This window comes from Stegostoma tigrinum, chromosome 35 (genome assembly GCF_030684315.1).
Source record: "Stegostoma tigrinum isolate sSteTig4 chromosome 35, sSteTig4.hap1, whole genome shotgun sequence".
NCBI classification, from domain to species: domain Eukaryota; kingdom Metazoa; phylum Chordata; class Chondrichthyes; order Orectolobiformes; family Stegostomatidae; genus Stegostoma; species Stegostoma tigrinum.
The window spans coordinates 25,313,055-25,326,040 of record NC_081388.1 but is presented as its reverse complement, the minus strand read 5'-3'; the positions used below and the strand labels follow the sequence as shown (position 1 = coordinate 25,326,040).

Below are 12,986 nucleotides of genomic sequence, written 5' to 3'. Positions count from 1 at the left end.
TCTGCAGTTCTGCAACCCATTAGGCTGAGGGGGCTAAGTAGCCTTTAGCTCCATTAGGTTCCCTAATACGTTTTCTCTCATGTGGAACTCATTACCATCATTGAGGCCTACAGTGTAGAAAAGACTCTCAGCCTATCAAGCCTGCAACAAACAAAAGCAACTGCTTATTCTAATCCTGTTTTCCAGCACTTGGTCCATAGCCTTTTGTGCCTTGGCATCACAAAGGCACATCTAAATAATTATTAAATGTTACGAATGTTGCTGCTTCTACCACCCCTACATGCAGTGAATTCCAGCTTCCCACGATCCTCTGTTTCTCAACCTCCTTCCCTGTATCTGAAGTCTATGCCCCCTCATCATCCATTTCTCCACCAAGGGGAAAGGTTCCTTCCTGTCTATGGAGACACAGAAAACAGGAGCAGGAGGGGGCAACTCCTTTGCCATTCCCTGTGATTACAGCTGATCATCTAAGCCAAATAGCTTGTGCCTGCTTTTCCCCCATGACCTTTGATCCCTTAGTCCCAAGTGCTGTACCCATCTCCTCTTGAAATCAAACAATGTTTTGGCCTTGACTGCCTTCTGTGGTGTCAAATCCATTTGCTCATTGCTTTCTGGGTGAAAAAATTTCTCCCCATCTCAGTCCAAAAAGATTTACCCTGTATTCTGGATGTAGAGGGATGTACCCATCCCTCTTGCATCTACCCTGTATCATTGTTGAATTTTATAGATTCCTATAAGGTACCCCCAAGTCATTCTTTTATAAACTCCAGCAAACATAATCCTAACCAAATCAGCCTGACCTCATATGTCAGTTCTGCCCACAGTCAGCCTGGCAAACCCTTCATTGCACTACCTCTATTACTAGAATATCCTTCCTCAAATTAGGAGACCCAAACTCTCAACTATCTATATTATACTGCTTCTACTATGCATTTGTCCAAATAATCAGCTTATCCAAATCACACTGAAGCACCTCTGTATCCTCCTCCACAGCTTACCATCCCCACCCAAACTTTGTATCATCTGCAAATTTGAAAGTTACATTTAGTTTCCTTATCTATATTGTTAGTATATACTGTGAAAAGCTAGGATTCTAGCACTAGTCCTTGCAGTATCCCTCTAATCACTGCATGACACTTGGATACAGACCTAATTAGTCCTGTGGTTGCCTATCTATGGTTGTTCTGTATTTATTTCCTCTCCCACTTTTGCCTAATTATTTTGTATCTTTGGAATGCTATTCGTGTCTTCTACCATGAAGACTAATGTAAAGTACTTATTCATCTGTTTCCTGGTTCCCCAATACTATTTCCTAAGCCTCATTCTCTAAGAACCCTAGTTCACTTTGGCTTCTCTCTTCCTTTTCAAATAAGTAAAGAAATTCTTACCACCCCTTTTTACATCATTTGCTAGTTTACCCTCAAAGTTCATTTTGTCCCTCCACTACTTAGAACATAGAACATAGAACAGTACAGCACAGAACAGGCCCTTCAGCCCACAATGTTGTGCCGACCATTGATCCTCATGTATGCACCCTCAAATTTCTGTGACCATATGCATGTCCAGCAGTCTCTTAAATGACCCCAATGACCTTGCTTCCACAACTGCTGCTGGCAACGCATTCCATGCTCTCACAACTCTCTGTGTAAAGAACCCGCCTCTGACATCCCCTCTATACTTTCCACCAACCAGCTTAAAACTATGACCCCTCGTGCTAGCCATTTCTGCCCTGGGAAATAGTCTCTGGCTATCAACTCTATCTATGCCTCTCATTATCTTGTATACCTCAATTAGGTCCCCTCTCCTCCTCCTCTTCTCCAATGAAAAGAGACCGAGCTCAGTCAACCTCTCTTCATAAGATAAGCCCTCCAGTCCAGGCAGCATCCTGGTAAACCTCCTCTGAACCCTCTCCAAAGCATCCACATCTTTCCTATAATACGGCGACCAGAACTGGACACAGTATTCCAAGTGCGGTCTAACCAAAGCTTTATAGAGCTGCAACAAGATCTCACGACTCTTAAACTCAATCCCCCTGTTAATGAAAGCCAAAACACCATATGCTTTCTTAACAACCCTGTCCACTTGGGTGGCCATTTTAAGGGATCTATGTATCTGCACACCAACGTCCCTCTGTTCCTCCACACTGCCAAGAATCCTATCCTTAATCCTGTACTCAGCTTTCAAATTCGACCTTCCAAAATGCATCACCTCGCATTTATCCAGGTTGAACTCCATCTGCCACCTCTCAGCCCATCTCTGCATCCTGTCAATGTCCCGCTGCAGCCTACAACAGCCCTCTATACTGTCAACGACACCTCCGGCCTTTGTGTCGTCTGCAAACTTGCTGACCCATCCTTCAATCCCCTCATCCAAGTCATTAATAAAAATTACAAACAGTAGAGGCCCAAGGACAGAGCCCTGTGGAACCCCACTCACCACTGACTTCCAGGCAGAATATTTTCCTTCTACGACCACTCTCTGTCTTCTGTTGGCCAGCCAATACTTATCTGGTTATCTTTTGTTAGTTTTTAAAACTTTCCCAATCCTCTGGTTTACCACTAATTTTTGCCTCATTATATGTTTTCACTTTCAAGTTGATACTGAACATAGAACATAGAACATTACAGCACAGTACAGGCCCTTCGGCCCTCGATGTTGTGCCGACCTGTCATACCAATCTGAAGCCCATCTAACCTACACTATTCCATGTACGTCCATATGCTTGTCCAATGACGACTTAAATGTACCTAAAGTTGGCGAATCTACTACTGTTGCAGGCAAAGCGTTCCATTCCCTTACTACTCTCTGAGTAAAGAAACTACCTCTGACATCTGTCCTATATCTTTCACCCCTCAATTTAAAGCTATGCCCCCTCGTGCTCGCCGTCACCATCCTAGGAAAAAGGCTCTCCCTATCCACCCTTAATTTCATTTGGTTAACTATTGCAGGTTTAACCCTTCCTTCTTTCTCACTAGGGTATCTCTTCACTGACAGTCATGAACTGTTTTCTTTAATCTGCCAATGTTCATCAACCGTCGATTCTGCCAAACTGGTTTTCCAGTCCACTCCTGCCAGCAATGTCTTATTTGAATTTAGCATATATACTTCCACTCCAAGTTTCTAACTCTCAGACTGATTTCCTTTTTACTCTGAGATCATTTGTTGTGAAACCCGAAAGAGTTGAGAAAAGACTTAGAACATAGAACATAGAACATAGAACAGTACAGCACAGAACAGGCCCTTCAGCCCACAATGTTGTGCCGACCATTGATCCTCATGTATGCACCCTCAAATTTCTGTGACCATATACATGTCCAGCAGTCTCTTAAATGACCCCAATGACCTTGCTTCCACAACTGCTGCTGGCAACGCATTCCATGCTCTCACAACTCTCTGCGTAAAGAACCTGCCTCTGACATCCCCTCTATACTTTCCACCAACCAGCTTAAAACTATGACCCCTCGTGCTAGCCATTTCTGCCCTGGGAAATAGTCTCTGGCTATCAACTTATGAGGATGTTGCCAGGGTTGGAGGGTGTGAGCTATAGGGAAAGGCTAAATAGGCTGGGGCTATATTCCCTCGTACATCAGAGACTGAGGGGTGACTTTACAGAGGTTTATGTAATCATGAGGGGTAGAGGAAAATGACAAAACCTTTTCCCCAAGGTGGGGGAGTGCAAAACTAGAGGACATAGGTTTATGGTAAGAGGGGAAAGATATAAAAGGGAGCTAAGAGCAACTTTTTCACACAGAGGACGCAGTGTGTATAGAATGAGCTGCCAGAGAAAGAAGTGGAGGCTGGTATGATTACAACATTTAAAAGGCATCTGCATGGATCTATCAATAGGAAGGGTTTAAGAGAGATGTGGACCAAATGCTGGCAAATGAGACTAAATTTATATACGGTCAGCAGGACAAGTTGGACTGAAGAATCTGTTTCCATGCTGTATATGTCTACGACTCTATTTATTAAAAACTTATGCTATTTCACACTACCAGATCCAAAATAGCCTAGTTGGAACCCCAGTACATTGTTCTGGAAAACTACTGAATGTAAATATGAATTCTGCTTTCTGGGTATTTCTGCCAGTTTGATTTATGCAAGCAACCCAAAGGTGAAGGTCACCTAAGATCAATGTATTGTTGTTTTTATATTGCCGTCATTACTTCCTGATTTATTGCCTGTCTTGGACTTCAGCTACTGTTAGGGAGCCCATAGAATACTTCCACTATCTTAGTCCACTTGTTATTTCTTACCTCCACCCACATAGATTCTACATTTTCTCATCTAAGATAACTTCTTGCTATCGCACTTTTTCCATCTCTTGCTAACAAAGCTACTCCACTGCCCCTTTTCTTCCCGCTTGTCTCTTTCAAAGTTTCCAGCTTTAATCTCCTTGTGACCATGTCTCCATAATGGATAGAAGATCATACCTGCTACCCCTTATTTATTTCATTCTGTACTACATATACTTATGTACAGAGATATTGATCTTACCCTCTTACTACATTTTCCCTCTTTCGCCTTATTTACTTTTGCTTTTCAATGTTTGTATATTCTGTCCCTTCCTGTCTCATTTCTGGGTATCATTACCTAAATAGCTGCCCTGCAATGCTGTCATATGCTTTAGCTTTTTCAGGATATATATCCCCTCTATGGATGCTGGAGAACCTGGAGAAATAAATAGTGATATCTTGAATAGTGACCATATTACAGAGGAGGTGGTGCTGGTTGTTTTTAGAACGCATAAAGGTGGATAAGTCCCCAGAACCTGATCAGGTGTATCCAAAAACTCTCTGTTGGAAGCTAAGCAAGTGATTGCTGGGCCCCTGGCGGAGATGATATTTAATCATTGAAAGCCATAAGTGAGCTGCCGGAAGACTGGACATTGGCTAATGCTGTGCCATTATTTAAGAAAGGTGGTAAGAAAAAGCCAGGGAACAAAGACCGGTGAACCTGACATCAGTAGTGGGTAAGTTGTCGGAGAGAATCCAGAGGAACAGGATTTATGTACATTTGGAAAAGCATGGACTGATTAGGGATAGTCGTAAGAAATCATGTCTCATAACTTGAGTTTATGAGGAAGTGACAAAGAAGATTGATGAAAGCAGAGTAGAGCAAGTTGTCTATATGGATTTCAGCACAGGTTAAACTGGTTAACTAGGTTAGATCACACAGAATTCAGGAACATTTAGCAATTTGGATACAGAACTGACTCGAAGGCGGGAGACAGAGGGTGGTGATGGATGGTTGCTTTTTGGACTGGAGGCATGTGACCAGCGGTGTGTCACAGGATTGGTGCTGGGTCCACTGCTTTTTATCACTTATATAAATTATCTGGATGTGAATATATGAATGATGGTTAGTAAGTTTTCAGATGACAGCAAAATTGGTGGAGTATTGAACAGCAAAGAAGATTATCTCAGAGCACAATGGAACATTGATCAGAAGGGCCAATGAGTGGCAGACAGAGTTTAACTTAGATAAATGTGAGGTGTTGTATTTTGGTACGGCAAATCAGGGCAGGACTTATATACTTAAAGTGAAGGTCCTGAGGAGTGCAGCCGAACAAAGAGACCTTGGAGTGCAAGTTCAGGATACCTTGAAAGTGGAGTCCCAGGTAGACAGCATAGTGAAGAAGGCATTTGGTATGCTTGCCTTTATTGGTCAGTGCATCGAGTATAGGAGTTGGGAAGACATTAGTTGGCCACTTTTGGAATAACGCGTAAATTCAGTCTCCCTACTGTACAAAAGATGTGAAAACTGAAAAGATGTAGAAAAAATTTTTCACAGATGTTGCCAGGTTTGGAAGGTTTGAGCTACAGGGCGAGGCTTAATAGGCTGGGACTATATTCCCTGAGACAGGGAAGCTGCAAAGTTAGAACAGTTTATAATCTGTCAATATGGGAAAACTCAGCCAAACAGAAGTAAGGAAAACTTGTGTTTACAACAGGTATAAGGCAGAAAATGCAACTGAAAATCAATTGGAATACCACAGAGACAAGCAGGGAGTCAAAAAAGCAAATAAGAAAAGCAAATATGAACTATTAAAAAACTAGTAGATAAAGGGAAAATCCCAAAGTCTCAAGCATATTAAAATAAGAGCAGTAGTTTTGATCAGAAACCAGGAAGACAATTTACAGGTGGAGACAGGGGACATGGCTGGTATTAAATGAATTCCTTGCATATGTATTTACAAAGGAGAATGCTGCCAACTCAGGGTGACAGAGGAAGAAACTTTGTCAACTAGAAGGGATTAAGTTAATAAGGAATAAGACTTGCATAGATTGTTGACACTGGAACCGGATGAGATGTACCAAAGGTTTCAAAGGAAATGAGGGCAAGAATTGCAGAGAGATTGGCCACAATCTTTCAGTCTTCTGTATAATGATTTTAACAGTGCCTATTCATAAGTCCCCTAATTGGGACTGTTAATCTGGTTCAATCAGGGAGCTGTGGCTGACAGATAAGAATGTGAGTGTCAGACATCCTGTTCAATCTGAGCTGACTCTGAGGGAGCTGGATCAGTGTCAAGAACTCTGTACGTGTCCATAAGTGGCAGGACACCAACCAGTGTAGAGGTATTCCACTCTGGACTCAAGGGAGCTGTCAGAAGACTAGAGAAATGTTAATATTACAGCCTTGTTCAAAAGGCAAACTAAAGCCAGGAGGGAGTCTATGGCCCCGTGTTTTCCCCTATTCCCTGTGCAGTCTCTGGGCAGCCCAATACCCTCCCAACCACCACTTTAGGCTACTTTAGAGCAAATAAGATGTAGATTTAAAAGTGGCGTGCAAACAAAACAAGGGTGATGGGAGAAAAAAAATGTTTTCACACAATGAGTAGTTAGGGTATGAAGTACAGTGCCTGGAAAGATGGGGAAGATAGATTCAAAAGGGCATTCAATGATTTTTTGATAGTGTTTTGTGCAGGGATATGGCAAAAAGGCAGAGATTGACACTAGGTTGTTGGTCTAGATAATAGAGCCAGTGCAGGCATGATGGGTGAATAGTTCCCTTCTGCACCATGATAATTCTGATTCTGTAATAATTGACAAAATGAATTAATTATATGCAACAGACTATGGTATCCGTAGCTAAATGACTGTTCTTCATTTTTATAAATGACCTGGATGAGGGCGTAGAAGGATGGGTTAGTAAATCTGCAAACGACACTAAGGTCGGTGGAGTTGTGGATAGTGACGAAGGATGTTGTAGGTTACAGAGACATAGATAAGCTGCAGAGCTGGGCTGAGAGGTGGCAAATAGAGTTTAATGCAGACAAGTGTGAGGTGGTGCACTTTGGGAGGAGTAAATGGAATGCAAAGTACTGGGCTAATGGTAAGATTCTTGGTAGTGTAGATGAGCAGAGAGATCTCGGTGTCCATGTACACAGATCCTTGAAAGTTGCCACCCAGGTTGTCAGGGCTGTTAAGAAGGCATATAGTGTTTTAGCTTTTGTTAATAGAGGGATCGAGTTCTGGAACCAAGAGGTTATGGTGAAGCTGTACAAAACTCTGGTGCGGCCGCACTTGGAGTATTGTGTACAGTTCTGGTCACCGTATTATAAGAAGGATGTGGAAGCTTTGGAAAGGGTGCAGAGGAGATTTACTAGGATGTTGCCTGGTATGGAGGGAAGGTCTTATGAAGAAAGGCTGAGGGACTTGAGGCTGTTTTTGTTAGAGAAGAAGGTTGAGAGGTGACTTAATTGAGACATATAAGATAATCAAAGGGTTGGATAGGGAGAGCCTTTTTCCTAGGATGGTGACGGCGAGCACGAGGGGGCATTGCTTTAAATTGAGGGGTGAAAGATATAGGACAGATGTCAGAGGTAGTTTCTTTACTCAGAGAGTAGTAAGGGAATGGAACGCTTTGCCTGCAATGGTAGTAGATTCGCCAACTTTAAGTACACTTAAGTCATCATTGGACAAGCATATGGACGTACATGGAATAGTGTAGGTTAGATGGGCTTCAGATTGGTATAACAGGTCGGCACAACATCGAGGGCCGAAGGGCCTGTACTGTGCTGTAATGTTCTATGTTCTAAAAGTTCACGGGCTACTCTATGCCGAAGATTGTTGTGGATGCTATAGCAATTACTAAATTTAAATCTGAGATTGACATGTGAGATAAAGTATGAAAGGGCCTGGTTAAAATATTCCAGCTACATGAAAGTGTGATGGAAACACAGCAATGTGACTTCGCCAATATGATAAAAGCATCTTTAGGATGATGACTTGCTGTATGAAATACATATCAGTTATTTTGCTTATTATGCCCGCTGTCTTATGTCAATTTAAATATGTTATCTAGGAAAATTTAATGCTTTCCTTATCTGTTAATGGATTAAGTTTAATGGGGTTGATAATTGTGATTATGATGAATTCTTCTATATTTGCTTCTGTGCAAGTCCAAATATGTCAGCACGAACATCGAAGGTAATGTTACTACATGAATATATAATCTAATAATGAAAAAGCAGCATGTGAAAACCAAGCAAAAAAGACCTTGAAACGGAATCCTGAAAAATAAATCGTGCCCTGCTCCACCATGCAAGCTCTGTCACTGACACAGCCATTAAAGTTTTTATTTAAATCAACACTATTGTGGTTTGGATGTGCCAAGTGGTAGAATAGGAAGTTTCATTAGGTGGTAAGGTATCATCACATTGAAGTCAATGACATTACATTGATGCATTTATCCAAGTGAGTTCATGGATGTTAGAGGCATTATTTATACAAGCAGACATTCTGGACATCACTGCAGAGAAAGCGAGTTCAATAACCAATTCACTGTTGACAGGATCAGCTCTGGTTGAAAGAAAAGATAAGCCTTCAGTGGAATCATATGGCAGAATGATTGGTGACAGTAGAATGGGCAGTTGATGCTGTTCATCAAGAATGCCTCAATAGAGTATCCTGTGGACACCAAAGACAGCAGAGAGAAACTACAGGCTTATCTAAGAAGAAGTTGAGTATGAGATGGAAGCTAGAAATTAGGAAGGTCATAGGCAGATGAAGGGCAAGATCGGGGTATTGTAATGGCTGGGCAGCCTAATACCTGGGCAAGGAGAAATGAAAATGGAGAAAAGTGAAGAAGGAAAATGGGGAAGAAAACAAAGCGGAAATAGAAATGAAAGGCTTGATTCCACAGCAGCAGACAAAATGAATAGGCACGGGAAAAAAGGGTTGAGAAACCAAAATACAATTTTCATTCCTGAGAGAAGTGACAATAATCGTAGATCTTTTGCAAAATCACAAAGTACAGAAGAGGCCCTTCAGTCCATCGGGTCCACTCTACTCCAATTTTAAATCACTTAGCCCATAGTCTTGAATGTTATGATATCTCAAGTGTTCATCCAAGTACTTTTTAGAAGGTTGAGGTTTCCTGCCTCAACTACCCGCTAAGCAATATCCCCTCTAAGCAGCATGGCTGCACACATGTAGCTTTTCTGATGTTCCGCATATGGTAATCTGTGTCAGCATACCTATTGCAGCAGTGACTTCCAGTTCCAGAAGTCGCTGATGCACATGGGGCTCAAAGACCTATGCAGCATCAGGAAGAAAACTATGGGGAATGCTGCTCCCAGGCAATGCATTTCCACTTTTAATGTATTTTTTGGAATAATAGCAATCTTAGCTCTCATTTCTTTTTTTCATCATTCTCTTTCACCCCACTGATTTCATGAAGAATATGCACAACTGCAGATTTTTTAGCAGGTTTTGTCAGTGATAAATAAAAGGAGTAACTGCAGTGTACACTGGAGAGAGGAATTTGCAGTATACAGAGTTTGGTATAAGTGCACAAACAGCCTGATAATCAGGAGAAACCCAAAAGCTCAAACAAATGATTTTCTTGAGACAGGTAATTTCCTTAAAACTAGGTAGAGTTAGAAGACTGCTCTTCTGTTAAAGGGATGTTCAACTTCACAGAGGGGAAAGATTTCATTCCAATCAGTGAGATTCCTTTTCCTGCAAGAAGATCTTCCACAGCAACCCCTACCAAACCCCTCCAAAACCACTGTCACCACCCGAGCGAGAGCAAGGTTCTCACATACACACTTTTGCATTCTGATCTGTGCTCATTTTTCTTCCAGATGGGGACAAATAAATTTGCCAGCCAGCAGGGGATGACAGCATATGGTACCAGAAGGCATTTATATGACCCAAAAACTGGAGTGGAGAAACCACTTGACCAGACTACCATTAGTCTCCAAATGGGAACCAACAAGGGAGCAACCCAGGTATGGGGAAGCATCTGAAAGCATCAACACGGGAGGAACAAAGTTGATATTTTTTAGAAAACAATGACTATCTAAAAAAGGCACCGTATGAGAGCATCACCTCGTTGCTGTTTAAAGGAAGTGGTTAAATCTTTAACTGGTATGGAAGAATAAGTTTAATTTTTAATGGAGTAAACACTCAGAATATGATACAAGGTGGGTGGCAGATTGTAGACAATATGAGCAGAGAGCATGGCAAGGGGTTTGAAGAACAGGTAGATACACTGATCGTTCTTTAACAAAACATATTGCTGATTTCAGGCTGGAATGACTGCTCCAGGGACACGAAGACACATCTTTGACAACAAACTTGGAACTGAAAAATGTGATTCCACCATTGTGTCGCTGCAGATGGGGACAAACCAAGGGGCTTCACAGAAAGGGATGACTGTGTATGGGTTAAGCCGGCAAGTATATGATCCCAAGTACTGTTCCACTCCCAACTTCCCTATCAATGATGGGAACCAGCTAACCAGTGGCTCTGAATGCAGTGAGAGTGACTACCCAGCAGAGTACAAGTACATTCAGCAAATAGATTCCAATCGCCATAAGCAAATGTATCAGAATTTTGAATGAAAGCAGAATGGCACTGCTTAACAAACCGGCTTGTACAAATGTGCATCGCAGCCTCACACATCTCTCAGTTACAAGCCACTTAGCTACACAGAATGCTTTGTTGCTAGTGCAGTGACTGAAACCCATGTTAGGCTCTGCTGGTTGAATTATATTTAGACACCTGAATAATTTCTTTGAAACAGTGCTGGGTGGTCAATCAACTCCAAAAGCAGCAAAATAGAACATAGAACATAGAACAGTACAGCACAGAACAGGCCCTTCAGCCCACAATGTTGTGCCGACCATTGATCCTCATGTATGCACCCTCAAATTTCTGTGACCATATACATGTCCAGCAGTCTCTTAAATGACCCCAATGACCTTGCTTCCACAAAATGAGCCAGATTAATGTAAGAATTGGCAAAGTACCCTGAATGTATCCACCAAGTTTAAAACAGTCACTTCTCCCCCTACCCAGCTTGTATATTCATTATAACATTTTAAAAATAACATTAAAGTAAAAATTATAATTTCAATTTTAATTTCTTTCCTACTCACCAATTTGTCAGCACTGGTTCATTGTTTACAAATCTTTCTGTAAATCAACTCATTACAGTAAACTTGTATACAATGCACAAATTGGCTACCTTTGGAGCCACCCTTTCTACGGTGACCCACACAGGAACACACCGCACTGATCGACCAACCATTCTTAGGTTGTTTTATTATGAGCTTAGTGATGTGAGATGGATGTGCGTCTACAACACTAGCTTTGAAAACTGATCCCACTATTTTCATTACTGCGATGTTTGTGTGGTAGTATTGAAACTGAAATTTCAAAGTGTGAAGCAGTTTAACATCCAACTCAGCACTGGTACAGAAACAGGAAAGCCTGAGGTGATAATGTTTTAACAGCAGTTAGGTTAGTTTTTAGATTTTGTGTTCCTTTAAGTATTGACAGTGTTTAAATACTAGAATTAGCAGTTATCTAGTGATTTGTGCAAATATGTAAATCTGCTCACGTCAGCACTTCTCAAATTCGACAAAGACCTCCCAAGTTGCAGGCACACAATTAAACACAGAACTCTATCAGAACATCACAGGGTCACACCAGATCTCTGTACGTTGTTCACCTGGCTCACTATTGTTTATTCAGAAACACTAATTCCAAAAACGTGTAGCAGTTTAATAGTCAGACCAACAAGACATGCTACTTCATTTCAAAGAACAACAGAATGACAACCAAACAAAATAAACTTCTCCATCAGGCAAGCCTCACATAACAGCTCCATCAGCTAGTCACTGATTAGATCAGGTCCATTTGACTAAGCTTCAGCTGTTCTCAGCTTCCGAACACAGGCTCAGTACCTAGTGAACCTAATGTCCCTGTGTGGGCTCAGCATACCATACTTGTGTCAGTTCTCCAATTTACAGTCTACACTAGGTAATATCACTGCAGAAACACATCAATGATGGAAGATGTTGATAGAATGAATTCAACTAGGCTCAAATGTAGTGACTAACTTCCACAAATCATTTCAGTCAATCTCAAATAGAATCGGGAAACCTCCAGACAGCATTAATTCTTTACCTGTGATCTGGATATGTGATTGTTAACAATTCAGTAAGTGACGTTAAACTACCCTATGTGACTAATTAAAGGATCTTTTACTGAATGTGAATTGTGTACTGCTGTCCTAATACACAGCACGATGCCACTGTTAGTTAATAAAACCAGACTAAACCAAGCTTCTGATTTATTGAATAAATGCTCTCACAGCTCGTGTCTTTATCTGAGCATTTCAGACACTCTTAACCAGCACTTCAAATGCTCTGATTCAGACATTGACACTTTCCCAAAGCATTCTTGTGGAGAATATACAAGTAACAAACCCTCAGGTTTCAGTTCTAAAGTATTTACCAAGGGTAGGCCACATGTTTAAGGTCAGAGGGGAAAGGTTAAGGGGCAACTTTTTCAGACGGAAGGTAGTGTGTGTATGGGATGAGCTGCCAGAGGAAGTGGTGGAGGCTGGTACAATTACAACATTTAAAAGGCATCTGAATGGGTACATGAATAGGAAGGGTTTAGAGAGATTATGGGCCAATTCTACAAACGGGACTAGATTAATTTAGGATATCTGGTTGGCAAGGA

The 12,986-nt window shown here is 41.5% G+C and overlaps 1 protein-coding gene across 2 annotated transcripts in view; it reads left to right on the top strand.

Annotated features, from left to right (window-relative positions):
* Positions 1 to 12,582, top strand: part of LOC125447576 (calponin-1-like) — a 30,046-nt gene extending 17,464 nt beyond the window's left edge. For both annotated transcript variants that reach the window (XM_048522089.1, XM_048522090.2), the window contains 2 exons: positions 10,094 to 10,240; positions 10,541 to 12,582. In XM_048522089.1, coding sequence (XP_048378046.1) covers positions 10,094 to 10,240; positions 10,541 to 10,855 — 462 coding nt within the window. In that variant the 3' untranslated portion in view covers positions 10,856 to 12,582. The remainder of the gene's footprint in view (positions 1 to 10,093; positions 10,241 to 10,540) is intronic.
* The last annotated feature ends 404 nt before the right edge of the window (positions 12,583 to 12,986 follow it).